The sequence below is a fragment of the Falco rusticolus genome, chromosome 6 (genome assembly GCF_015220075.1).
Source record: "Falco rusticolus isolate bFalRus1 chromosome 6, bFalRus1.pri, whole genome shotgun sequence".
In the NCBI taxonomy this organism is placed as follows: Eukaryota; Metazoa; Chordata; class Aves; order Falconiformes; family Falconidae; genus Falco; species Falco rusticolus.
In genome coordinates, this window is record NC_051192.1 from 75348527 (window position 1) to 75362552 (window position 14026).

A 14026-nucleotide genomic window follows, 5' to 3' on the forward strand; every position below is an offset into this window, starting at 1 on the left:
ATAGAGCAGGTCAACCCAGTGGTCCCTTGGTGGTCAAATAAGTGGTCCCTTCTGGCCTGAAGTTATAAATTTCTAAAATTTCTTGAGGTTCTCTCAGATGAAAACGATAGCCGATGGTACCTTATTCTGTAGTGTTCAAATGACATAACATGCTCATCCATAGAGGGGAAAAGAAGTTCTATAAAATATTTTTAAAATTCTACATTGTTTTTTCCCTAAGCTTCCTTTGTGATAACATTGTATTTACTCTTAATTAGTATGCATATATTGTATAAAATATCTTGACATAACAGGTGAAAACACGGGAATTTTAAATCCCTTTGTTTAGGAAGTCAAAGGGCTCAGCACATTTAATGTACGGGAAACTACTGGATTGTTGTATATATACATATTATGTCTGCTCTCCGAATTGCAAAAGCCATTCAGAAATAGGACACTGTTATGTTCTACTACTTTTTATAAGGAAAAAAATATTTCAAATGTATAAAAGATGTCAGTCATGTTGTTACTACCTTGTTTTAAAAACTAGCAATTTGGGTAATTCTAAGAATAAAAGTATGAACAGTCTGGAGTTAAATAATGTGAAGAATGAAGTAAAGAGTTACTGTACAGATCCCATAGGACAGAACAGGATCTAAATATGCTTAAACAGAGAACCAGCTAAGGACACAGTGGCCTGAGGAAAAGCCTCCAGCAAATACATAAATTTTTGAGATGGTACCTCTAAAAGATATGGAATTTAGTGATGTGCAACAGCCAGTAAGAGAGGGCTTGTTGTTTCTTTGCTTTTTCTACTGAAGGCAGAGGAAAAAAGGAATTATAAGAAAAAAAATGAATAGTTTGTGAAACTAGAAATAAAATTATAATTCTTTCACAATAATGACACTTCATACAATAGATAATAGTTTAGGTAAAGTAGTTCTACTACTGAAGTTAAAGATGATTTTTTTTTTTAAATAAACCGGTACTTTGAAAATTCCTAAGATTAATAGAAGATATGCGCATTGATACACTGTACATGAAACTCTTCAGCTACAGAAATCTATGCTTACTCACAAAGCAAACCGGGGAAGTATAATTTCATTGATTGGCTATCACCTTATCACTTTCCTTAGTATTTCTTCAGCAGTAGATATCATCAATGCGTTCTCAGATCAACCTATGTATAGACCAGTTCGCTTATCTGAGTTTATTATTGTTTAACTGTTGTGATGATTTTGAGTGAGATGCTGTATTTGTATTTACATTGCTATTCCTCTCTAGCACCTACAAAGTCACTTCTATAGTGCTTTAAGTAATTAAAAAGGGATGGTTAGGTTCCTGGACAAAAAAAATAGTATAATCTGAAAATCATTATTGATCGAACATTTATTCTTAAGAAGCACCACCATTTATTTTGAACACTTGACCTCCAAATAGAAAGATCCATTAAGTTACATTGAAATTATCAAGCATTTATGAGATAAAGTAATGAATAAAATTAGTCACAGGAGGGAACATTATTTGCTCGGCTCCCCTTCTACTTATCTGTGAAAGGATTAAAATCAAATTAATTTTTTCTAAATGCACTGCACAGGTTAGCAGAGTGAGCTGGAAAACACATAAGATATATTCTATCTAGCAAGATTTCAAAACTTTTCCTCTATTTAGTGTTTTCTGATTTGTATTTGGTTATAATCTCACAGTTCATAAATAAGAATCTCCTTTGATTCTCTAGCTTCAATCCAGCCTCACCATTTCTGTGGCACTGGCATGCTTAGCTAGTGAGGAGTAATAGTGTCACTGTGTAACAAAAATCTTGAGCACCTAGAAATTAGTCTTCCAATTTCTGACTTTCTTGTGCCAACAGCTGCTCTTTGCTGTTGCGAAGTCAGTATCTTTTTCCTTTCAGATGTATTCCAGAATGTCCGGGGGGAGGGGGGGGGGGGGATATTCTTCACCTCTTCCTGTTCATCTGTGCGATAGTCACCATAAGTATTTTACGTTGAATTTCTTTCTCTTTTGGTCCAAAAAAACCCAAACCAAAAGAAAAAAAAAGAATCCTTCCAATTTTCTTCACACTTCATTATCAAGTCATTCCTATTTTCCACCTTTAAAATGCAGGTCTTGACATTAGTATCATTATTTCAAAAGTTTACATAATTTTTATTCCATTGTAAATATAAATGCCTCTGCACCTAAACTGTATTCTCAAATCAGTTTGTTGTCATTGACTTAGCCTCTGCAGCGGATACGAGACAGTAAGTAGCAGATATAACCTCATTAGGAATAAAGATACAGTGGAATTTAGGAAACAAGAAATGTCTTTTTATTACCAGTGTTAATAAATCATAAATAAATTGAACAAAATGTAATAAACTTGACTTCTTCCAAGTAAGGCCACTGAGCTGGGTAAAGTTTCAGACTATACAAAAAGTAGAAATTATGAGATAAGTCTGCACTTGTGTTGCATTTCATCACTCCTAGTTTTGCACTAGGCTCTTTAGGAGGGACTAAAAAAAATAGATCAACACAGCCACAGCTATGAAAGTATGTTTGTGAGGACTTATTCAGTGGCCAGTTTAGAGGTGCAACAACTCCCTAAATCATTTGTATTGGTAATAAATATGTCAAGCTTAACCATGCATGTGTCCGAGTACTTCAAGAAATGTCTTGCAGCTGATGCAAAACCATTGATACCTTCCTTGGGAGCGGACAAGAAAATGAAAAGAGAATGAAGCTATTCTGTATCAGGAACACACTTCTTACCACGTTTTATAAATACTGAATTCACTTCTGTAATTAAACAGTAGCCATTGCTATTAATATCTTCTGGCTTATACTAGTTTTGGAGGAGATGACTCATTAAGCGTGTTTTCATGAAGTAGAGTATATGGCATTTAAATCGTACATGAAACAACAGATGGATGGCCTCTTCACCTATACGCTGTTATGTTAAAAATGAAGGCCAACGTTTGGTAACTTTCTGATAAGATAAAAATAGGAATTTACAATAAAAATGAAATAAAACCCCGAAAACCAATACAGAGAAGCAGCTGAAGTTTTTTCTAACCATTTTATCTGACATCTGCCTATCTTACCTGCCTGAAAGCCCTAGGGAAAATATGAGCTTTGTAGCACATTCTGAAGGATAATAAATACAGCATATTTTGCACCATATGGATTATCTAAGGCCTTCATAAAAAGCCATCAAAACCAACAATATACAAGCTCCAGAGTGAGCATATGTTGCATTATGGCATGATTAGAAGAATTTCTTTCTGACTAGAGGAATCAGAAAACATCTACATCTCAAAACCAAGACAATCAATCACCAAATGTCCTACAGTTAACTAGTGCAAACCTCAAATTACAAACATTAGGAGCTAAAGAAGAATGATGCACTTTTAAAAGAAGTGAACTGTCACATTTTGAAGCTGATTTCTAGACAGATGGAGCACCTACACCCATTTTCTAATCCTAATGGTCACGGTCACTTAAAAAACAAGTTCAAAGTGGATAGACTAATTTTAACAAAGAAGTTGTATTTGTGATATCTACTGCATAATCAATTTATAAACTGATAGATTTGCTAAAGCAATTGACAACTGTGATCTGACATTTAAAATAAAATAAAAAATGTTTTTTATTTAATCAAGGAAACTATTATTATCAGTACTGAAATAATAGTTGTTGAAATGGAGCATAGCAGACCAAGAAAAGGACGAATTTCGAATAATGCTGCTGCAGTTCAGCCTGTTCCTGCAATACAAATTTTTTATCAAGTTGTTTTGGTGATGAAGACTGAAGAAGATAATGTTACAGCAGTTAATGAGGCAGTTTTATAAGGGTTGGAATGAGAAGACTGTGGTAGAGCATCCCCTGCATTACCAGTAAGGTAACTGTATCTTCATAACAAAACCAAACATGTAAACTTCCCAATGCTTGAGTCTTAAATTTTCCTTCCATTCATAATACCCTGCAGAAATCTAAACACCGTGGGATATTGTCTATATCAATTTTTCACTGTATCTCTTTCACTTCCCTGGTAACCTTAAGAAAGCCAAAACAGTACAGTCAGAAATGTGAGTGAAATAGCTGCGATGATTTCCATTAACAGCTGGGCTTAGTAAACTTACACATAAAATGGAACTCTCAGGCACTGCTCTGAGGCAAACCTTGTCAACGTGTTGGTTTTAGCAGCTAGTGCCATAAAGTAAGACTAATCTGAGGCAAAAACTTATATCCTGTCACAAATTATTCAAGCTATCCCAGATTTTTTATCTAATATGGTCGTCCTATTATATCCAATTTTATTAAACTGTTGTAAATGTAGCCACAATAGTCCATCATCATGAAAAATTTACTTCAGCAATGTTTCCATTTTACTTCCAGCATGAATATTCTGGTGAACTATGAGAACTGGATATAGCACAGTGTCTGACAGTAACATGCATATTTATTAAAGCATTAAAAGGTGTGGTATTTCTTTCAGTCACACCAGGAATAATTTTGTGGGACAAAGGAAGCAGTAACATTTCCTCTGTAAGCAGAAAAGGAAGATGTCACTATCTAATTTCCACTGTATTTCAACTTGTATTACACAACACACTACCTTTAAGACTATTTCTTTAATTTAACATGATATTGTAGAGGCAGTATATCATTTGCAGATGGCTTATCTTCAGTAGCTGAAATGCATTGCTTTTAGTGAATCTGAAAGACACAAACCTTTCCATCACAGGGCCACATCAAAAAGGTTCCAAACAGTTCAGAATACATTAAGTAATGAGAATGAGCAATTTTATTTCAACAAATTGGTACAAAATATTTTTTTTTTTATTGCCTGTGATGTCTCTTCATAATACTTAACATCTGCAGAACAAAGAAAATCCCACATTGTGCATAGCCACTATGTTGTAGTATTCAGTGTCAACTACATTCCCATCCTGACTTCACTGACTTCCCAGATACTGTTGTTCAAAACTTAACTTACTTATCTCACTGCAAATCAGTTATGAGAAGACTAAAGAATAGTTGTAGAGGTCTAGACAACTGCTGAATATGCTATGGCAATTTTTCACCAAAGTTATTTTACTATGTTGTATTATACTAAAGTTGATTACAAGTAACATATTTCAAGACTGAATCTATCAAATCGAATTGTAAGAAATATATATTTAATTGTTAACACAGAAGTAAGTATGTAAGGTAGTGGTTATTATACTTTTCTATACAGCACATAAATTTTCTTCATTAAATCAAGCACATGTCAAGATGCACTAGATGAAAATAACCCATTTCTAACCAAATCTTTCTGACTTCTGTGCCATTAAGATTTTAAATCTTAGAATCATAGAATCATTTAGGTTTGAAAAGACCTCTAAGATCATAGAGTCCAACCATTAACCTAGCACTGCCAAGTCCACCACTAAACCATGTCCCTAAACACCACATCTACAGTCTCCTAAATACCTCCAGGGATGGTTACTCAACCACTTCCCTGGGCAGCCTGTTCCAATGCTTGACCACCATTTCACTGAAGAAATTATTCCTAATATCCAATCTAAACTTCCCCTGGCACAACTTGAGGCTGTTCCCTCTTGTCCTGTCACTTCTTACTTGGGAGAAGAGACTGACACCCACCTCACTACAACCTCTTTCAGGTAGTTGTAGAAAGTGATAAGGTCTCCCCTGAGCCTCCTTTTCTCCAGGCTAAATGACCCCAGTTCCTTCAGCTGCTCCTCATAAGATTTGTTCTCTAGACCCTTCACCAGCTTCATTGACCCAAAACTGAACACTGCATTTGAGACGCAGCCTCACCAGTGCCGAGTACAGGGGGACAATCACTTCCCTTGTCCTGCTGGCCACACTATTTTGGATACCAGCCAGGATGCTCTTGGCCACCTGGGCACACTGATCGCTCATGTTCAGTCAGCTGTTGACCAGCACCCCCAGGTTCTTTTCCACTGGGCAGCTTTCCAGCTACTCTTCCCCAAGCCTGTAGTACTGCATGGGGTTGTTGTGATCCAAGTGCAGGACCTGGTACTTCTTCTTGTTGAATCTCCTATAATTGGCCTTGGCCCATTGATCCAGCCTGTCCAGATCCTTCTGTAGAGCTTTCCTATCCTCTAACAAATCAACACTCCCCCCTCCAACTTGGTGGTGGCTGCACAACACCATCTTAAAACAATGTCCAAAGCCATTTCCAGTCTACGAGTAATTAATAATTGCTTAATAATTAGCTTGACTCCCATATATGGTATGCACTCCTTCTCTTTTAACAGCAAAAATCAGTGCGTCCCATCTTACCCGAGCTGTCCTGAAATGATTACCATTGTGTGCAAATGAAGGAAGATAACTCTTTCTTCCTTCCTTTTTAGGGTCAAAAGGAAGGCTGGAAATACAAACTGGGTTGGGTTTTTTTTTTTCTGCTACTACCTTAGGCTGATTTATAGATTCACTTTATTTGCTGCTCGATGGAGCTGGGGGAAGATGCATAAAATAGGCACACTCACATCATGGCAGTTATCGCATCCCTAGGTAATGTCAGTGACATGGCAGTCCTAATGCTCTGGTGGCAGGGGAAGGGATGGTTTTTTTCTTCAAGTCTCCCAATAGTACTGAGGGTCCAGGTATTCTTAAGTTTGTTATCTTTAGGATCCTAAATCTTTCTTAAAATGAACAATTAAAAGGAGTAACAATAGAATTCTAATGGAGTAAATGAGCTATCAGACTAAAAATTCTGTGTCTCCAGTCCTTACCCACTTTCTCTGTGTCACTTTAGATTTCTTAGACTTCTTTGTTGTCTAACTTCCTAGTTGTCTTCAATGGACTTTTAGTCACCATTCATACAGAAGCTGCTTAATGCCCTTATCTTTAAATCTCCAAAAAATTTCCAATCCTACTTTCTCTATTTTGAGAATGAAAGGGAGTCAAACCATAGAAATTAGCAGAACTGCATATGTAATTCAAGAGTTTACAGAATCCCACTTTTATCAGTGTCATAGAGATGTCTTCCATTCCCTTCTGGTCAGAGGGGAGCTTCCAGTTGCTTTTACTTTATGTTCCATGGTTTGGTTTGATGTTATTCCCTTTTTGCGTGATAAACACAACTGCAGTGAATTACTGGCTTTTGCTCCCTGCATTAGTCTGCATTGTTGTACTGTGTGGTCTGGAGCTTGAGCCTGGTTTACCATGCTGGAAAATAATATGATAGCAATGATTGCTGAAATGCAGCAAGAAACTGTGGTCCTTCTCACTCACTACTCACTGCCACACTTGAAGCAGCAAGGCACAATATAATGGATACAATCATCACTATGGTTTCCTATAGAAGCAAAGTGTCCAGCTGCAGCTGCCCTGCAAAAGTGTTTCATTTGGCTGCTTTTGGACAGATATAACTAAAAGGCTTATTCCAGTAAAAGGCTTTTGTTCCTTCTGTACACGTTCACAAACTTTTTAGGGAGTCATTTACCCCTGAGAGACAAGCAGACAGGTAGCTCTCTTCTTGCTGGACTAGAGGACTTGGACCTATTTTAAACTGTCTGATAGAACTAGGCACCTGGAGAGGAGACTCATGCCTAATTTTTCTATAAAGTGAAACCAAATTTTTTCTTCCAAGTTCTTAAAAGGTGGCAGATTCTAACAGCATAGACATTTGATCATTAAATACATCTATGTACAAAGAGCGTGGAAAACATACTACCTACCTGATTTTCCTTTCATTTTATCCTCCTTCAGTCGCAAGGACTGTTACTTTTACAGGAGTAATACATGCTACTATGAGTTGCAAGTAAGTGACAGCAACTAAAGTCATGCTGCTGCTTTTGACTACCTATTTTCCAAGATCTTTCTATGGGTCACATTCTCATTGGAAATCCAACTATTTCCTGGACTAAGTAGCTTGAAGTTACTGAACAGCAGCTTCCCTGCCTGAATGTTTATGTTTGCTAAGATTTTGATGAGAATAAACTCATTTCCATTAAGCACAACAGTGATGTGATGAGCACTGTTCCCAACTGTACTATAGTTTTAAACACTCTTTCCAAGCATTTGTTGTAGTCCACACTGCCATAACATGATTTTACCGCACACGTTCAGGTATCACCCATAGCTAATGAGATATGATATCACTGGCATTTACTAACTATCCAACCTAAATCATCTTTAAAGCAATTGTAAACACAGAGAACAGTAAGTTATGAAACTTACCTAATTTGCACTTTATACCAGTGTCCATCATCCACTCTAGCAGTAGTAGTGATGTTTTTGACTTCTGCAGTTTCATCGCATAAAAACTGATACTACAAAGTGGGAAAAATGCTTTTATTACGTAAGTTCTAATAATTAAACAGTTAAAGGCTTAGGAACTTGAATTTCAAAATAACAAATGGTTTCATAAAGCCCTGAAAGATGTCATGTGTATCAAGGAAAACTAGTGTTTAATTAAAGATCTAGATCAGGAGGTCGATTGTACCAGAAATATACAGGCATACATATATGCTTCCTACCATGCATGAAAATGCTTTAATCTTTGTGTATTGTACAATCAGATATTATGGGCGTGATTTGCAAGGAAGTTGACCATCTGCAACCCAGCTAAAATTAACATTGGCCACGGGTGAATTTTACTTACCATTTTATGGCCTCCTTACACTTCCAAACACGTAATGTAGCATGCAGGCTTGAGTATTCTGGAACACCATTTAATTTCCTATACTAATGTGAACAAGCACTTGATTTCATGGTTTGTCTACTTGTAATTGTAGCTTGATTGTAAGCTTAGAACCATTTGTTCATTGGGCTTTAAATCTACATTTAATTGACCAGCTTTGTGAATGATTAAGTGAATTCAATTAGTTTTAACATGGCACACTGGGACCTAGGAATAGATTTTTGTCAATTAAAGTACTTTCATATTTTATGGTGCTTATATGTTAGAAAAATGTTTTTCTGCATCATTACTGTAACATGAATACAAGTAAGATAGACTTAAAGTCATCAACATTTTGTAAACCTTGGATAACTTCCTGACCCTGACTAATCTCATTTGCTCTGGATAAAGATAGTCACAATATAATAAAACATAATATAACAAATTAAAGTAAAAGGTTATTTTCTTCTTCTGTTTATCTGCAATTTATGTATCTTTTTTATATGATCATGCTTTTTAAACATGAAGGCAAATATAACTCAAATACGTTGTTCCTAAGTCATTTCACAATTGTCACAGAAGAATATAATGACAGGCAAACTTTTGGAAATTTTTAACAGGAAAATGGAAGATCCATTATAGGAAAAGTAACTTCTCTTTTAATATCTTTTTAGAGCCTCTTTAGTATATGCCCATGTCTTCATAAACCTCAAACTTTACCTCTTCCTCAGAAAAGAAGGAATAATTTGCCAAAGGTAAAGATATAATGGGATACACACTCTACTCCTGAAGTTTATAGAAACAAATGTAATCCTATTTAGTTTGTCCATGAAAGCCAAATAAATGCTTTTTGTGATCCTGCGGAACTGATAATTAACATGATGGACCAAGTAAAAGGTTTCTGCTCAGAGCCACATGGTAACAGATACACTCTATTCTGTTACACAGTAAATTTCCTATTACGATTAACTCAGTTCCACAGCCTTCCTTATAACAATTTTAATGAACTTGCACATGAGGAGGTTCGGTTAGTTTAAGCTCTGTATATAAAATAGAATACCTTAATACACATCAGTCATAAAGACAAAACCTACATTCTTTATTTTTGTCTTTTAATATGTGCTTTTCATATGAGACATCCCATTTATAATCACTATTCAATTTTCCTCAAGTACCACCTCTTGTGAGACATATTAATCATATTAGCCATGAATTTGCCCTAATGGATAGCAGGTTTGACAGCTATTTTCCTTAAATACTGAAGTATGTCAAGACTCTCTGTAGCTCTATCTACTATCTTCTACAGTAAAAAACAGACACCCCCCCCCTCCAGATCCTAACTTTTACTTATTTCTCCTTCAGTGGGAGATTTCGATGTCTTACCTGTAAGGTGCCATGGTTGATGAAAAGCTGAATTAAAAAATGTCCTGTCGTTTCTGGTGTCTGTTCAATATACAGGAGGAGTCCATGAGGATTATAGGTCTTAAATTCCAAGTGGATGAAGTTTTGCATGTTCAAATGCAAGCCTTGAAACTGCAGGTAAGAATCACCGTAATAGCGAGCATAACTAAAATCTGTAAATAGAATTTTGAGATATATAAGGATACGAAGACATTTTTCTACTTCACTCACTGCTTTCTTATTTTGCTAATGGTAGCAAAGATACAGGATACTCTTTTGACATCTGTCAAGGGGGCAGACATGAATCTGAAAATTGATGTTAGTTTTCTTGGGTCAAAGACTGAGTTTCTAAAACTAAACATAAAGGTTTAGGTAAAATTATATTAAGCAGACAATTAGGATCAATGCCTGAAAGAAAAGGCTATTGAAGACAATAGCACTTGGTACATATCTAGCAGTTTTGGCTCTCCGTAAGTCAAGAACAGACTTTTCAGTTAGGTATTCACATAGTTTTTGATGCAAGAATGAATGAGTTTGAAGTCTTTGCAGAAAGCATTCCATGGTTTCTAATTATGAAATTGTCATTTTAATCAAATATGTCAAATATTTCTGTCTAAAACAAACAATGGGATGTTGGTAGGGTGAAACCTGAAAAATTCTCTTCTGATCACATCTATCCTGTCTGACTTTCTAGATCCTTCTTAACCTCCAGCTCCCCATTTCATACCTGGCAAGGGCAGATGCAGCTCTTACTTAAATGGAAAAGGTATGTGAATACATGGCTGTAAACCCATCAGATAACAGAAGAGTACACTTAAAAGGGACTTCCCCCCTCCTCCCTCTTCTCTTCCTTCCTTCCCTTCCCTCTCTCCCTTTTTTCTTTCTTCCTATTTCTCACTGGTTTTTTTCTTAATTTCTCTTTTCTCTCTTTTCTTCCTTTCTCGTCTTTGTTTCTCATTCCCTCCCTTCCTTTCCTGCTTCCTCTCTTATGTTTTATTTTCCCTTCCCTTCATTTCTTCCTTCCTTTTCGTTCCCTTTCCATCCTTTCCTTTCCCTTTCACACGTTGTCTTTTTACAAGAGAAGAGTATTCAACATGCACCTGAGTACCCATTCGTACACAAATGCAGTCATGCACGTCTTCATTTTTTACCTGCCAATATTTAAACTGCACCTCATATCAGTATATTTATCTACTTAACAAGGAATTTAAAAATATGTCCTCTTCCACACATGCAACACAAGGAGTTAGTTGTTTCATTTTAGCACCGCTATACTATTCTGATTTTTGCACAAGCAGAAATATGCTTTAGTCTCACTTGAAAGAATCACACAGCATACAATTACTTGATCAACTTTATGAGACTGATATACATTTAAAAGAATATTAACAACTCACACATCTTTTTAAAAAAAGTCAGTGCAACAGTATGAGCCGAGATACAATGCATAACACATAATAAATAAATAATTTCATTTTGCTTGGCTCAAACTTCACTGAATCATCAATAGAGGGATTCTAAGTATCTTTCTAGGTCACAGACCTGTTTCTATTTTCCAAAACAAACAGAATTTTAATATGTTTTGACACTAACTCCAGTAGAAAATATATTACTACTACGCTTAAATTCTGAACATCTGTGATACTCTGATAAATTACAAACTATTAATGTTGCACTCCTGTATATCACTGTAAGACTGTGTTGAATTTTATTCTTTCATGACTTTTCAGAAACGTATTTACAAAGTCAGAGCCACTGTGGTCAAATTCTGAACAAAGCTTTTCTTAACAAATTCTTGGGAAGAGGTGAAAAGAGAAACAGCAACAAATAAGCAATACATGCACACATAAAAGATGCAGTAAAAGAAATAAAAATTTCAAGCAATACCAATCAATGATCAGTGATGCAAAAAAGATGACATTATAATTTTAAATGTATTTAACCTTTAAAAATTCTGTTTTGAAATATAAGCCTGCATGTGTAAATTTCAGAAAACTCAATTAAAAAAAAAAGATACAAAATTGCACTGAAAACTTCCATTTTATAGACAGGACAATTTCTCTAAGGGAGGGTAGACACCGCTTTAGAGGATTACCTTCAATCCCTAACCCTTGTTTGTTTTCCTTCCTGAGCCTGCCTCTGAGCACTAAATCGTTCCCTCATTCCATTTGCCCCGGACTGCCCCTTCACATGGTTTTTCTCCTCTCATGGAACCGCTCAGTTATCCGCACACTCCTGAGATACTGTTATCTGACCAGCTCTTTTACTTGATTCCACTTAGGAGATCAGCTTGGCTGAAAGACAGAAAAGTTGCAAGGAACATCTATTTCCTGCAGTCCTATTTCCTTCTGTACCTTCCCAGTTCTTTTGAGGCTTGTTTTGTTTTTTTTTTTCTTTGTCTTTTTTTTTTATTGTTCAGCATATAATTAAATAAACGTGAGAACAGGCCAAAGTTGTTCAGTCCTTTGCTAACATAAGGCATCTGAGCCCCTAGCTATCACTACAAGAGAGTAAAATCTGTGAGAGAAAAAGAAACATGGGTGGGGGAACAAAGCATTTATTCATGATTCCTGAATAATAACTCTGGTAACTAAAGCCATACTGGATTGTCTAGCAAATTTCAAGACAGACAAAGACCAAACAAGCAAGAGCTAGTGGCATCTACCTTTAACATTCTTTGTGTAACTGTACTAAGTACAGAGAGCACTGCAGACAAAAACAGTACTCTGCTCTTACTGCCATCCCTGTCTTTTTAACTTCTTATGGCAAAAAACGTTGCTGCCTTGCAAGACAATATACTCCATTATTCCATGGATTTGAGGCCAGTTTGGCTTCTTACAGGAAATATATTCATGCTGCTAACCAGAAAGATTTTTAAAGATATCAGCTGCAGTAGAATTGCTGCAATTGCTCTATGTCCATAAATATGGAAAGAGTTAATGAGAAAAAGCACTGAACAATCTTTAGCAGGCTCCAGGTCTTTTGTGAAACCCTTAAAAACATGCTACTTGAATCACAAATAGGTACTCTCCAAATCCACTGCTGTAGCTTTACCTATAAATATTCTCACATTGCTTGGAACAGAACATGATCTCTTTTTATAGAACATAAACTTTGGTGATAGACCTTCTACTACACTTACATGCAGCTTTTCCATTTGACCTCTGGAGTTGGCTTCCTAGATTGCTATTTGTCCTAAAGCAGAGTGCTCATCAACCAAGCCTTTGGGGGGGTGGGGCGGGCAAAGAGGAAAAAAGAAAAAGAAAAATTGAACCTGTATTTTATCTTTCACTCGGAATATCTAACACTTGCTTTCCTACCAAACAGAAAAGCCCTTTGGCCTATAAAATCCTTCCTTTTAGCTGTACCTCATTCCCCTGTGTATGTACAGCTCTCTGCATTTTTCTGTTTACAGGAATTCACATTAATGTTGGAATGGTGAAAGTTTTGAGACCTAGCTGTAATGGTAAGCACGTATGCAGGCAGGTCTGCAACCCACACTGGCAAGCTTCAGAGGCCTTCCAATTTAAAACTTCTTGAGACCAAGACAACTGTAAGTGTTGTTTTTTAAAGGCAGGTAGCGGTAATAAACTTTTAATATGCTCATGAGCATACACTCCTGTGAACAATGGAGCTTCTGTCTCTGGAAATTTCTGTCTAATGCATACCTTGCAGTTTGCATGGATTCAGGCACAGAGAGGATTATAATAACACTTTTCTTCTTTCTACTGCTACTTTTCCCTGTTATGTTACACCTTGGAATAAAACACAGCTATTCATGCTATCATTTCTTCCTCTTTCACAGGCACATCTTTTACATCATTTACTATACTTTTAATTAGAAATACCTTACAATATTCAGAAAGAAGGCATCCTTGCCTGTGGGAAGGACTCTCTCACGAATAATATGAACAATTAATTTGCTATTTAGAAATTTACTTTTCATAAAGAAGGAACAGATCTCTTACAACAATATAAAACTACAATCGT

General features: G+C 36.0%; 1 protein-coding gene across 1 annotated transcript in view; it reads right to left on the minus strand.

Annotated features, from left to right (window-relative positions):
- EYS (eyes shut homolog) overlaps positions 1-14026 on the minus strand; it is an 874042-nt gene that overhangs the window by 297775 nt on the left and 562241 nt on the right. Inside the window, 2 exon segments of the mRNA XM_037392524.1 lie at positions 8194-8285; positions 10019-10209. Of these exon segments, the coding sequence (XP_037248421.1) occupies positions 8194-8285; positions 10019-10209 (283 nt within the window).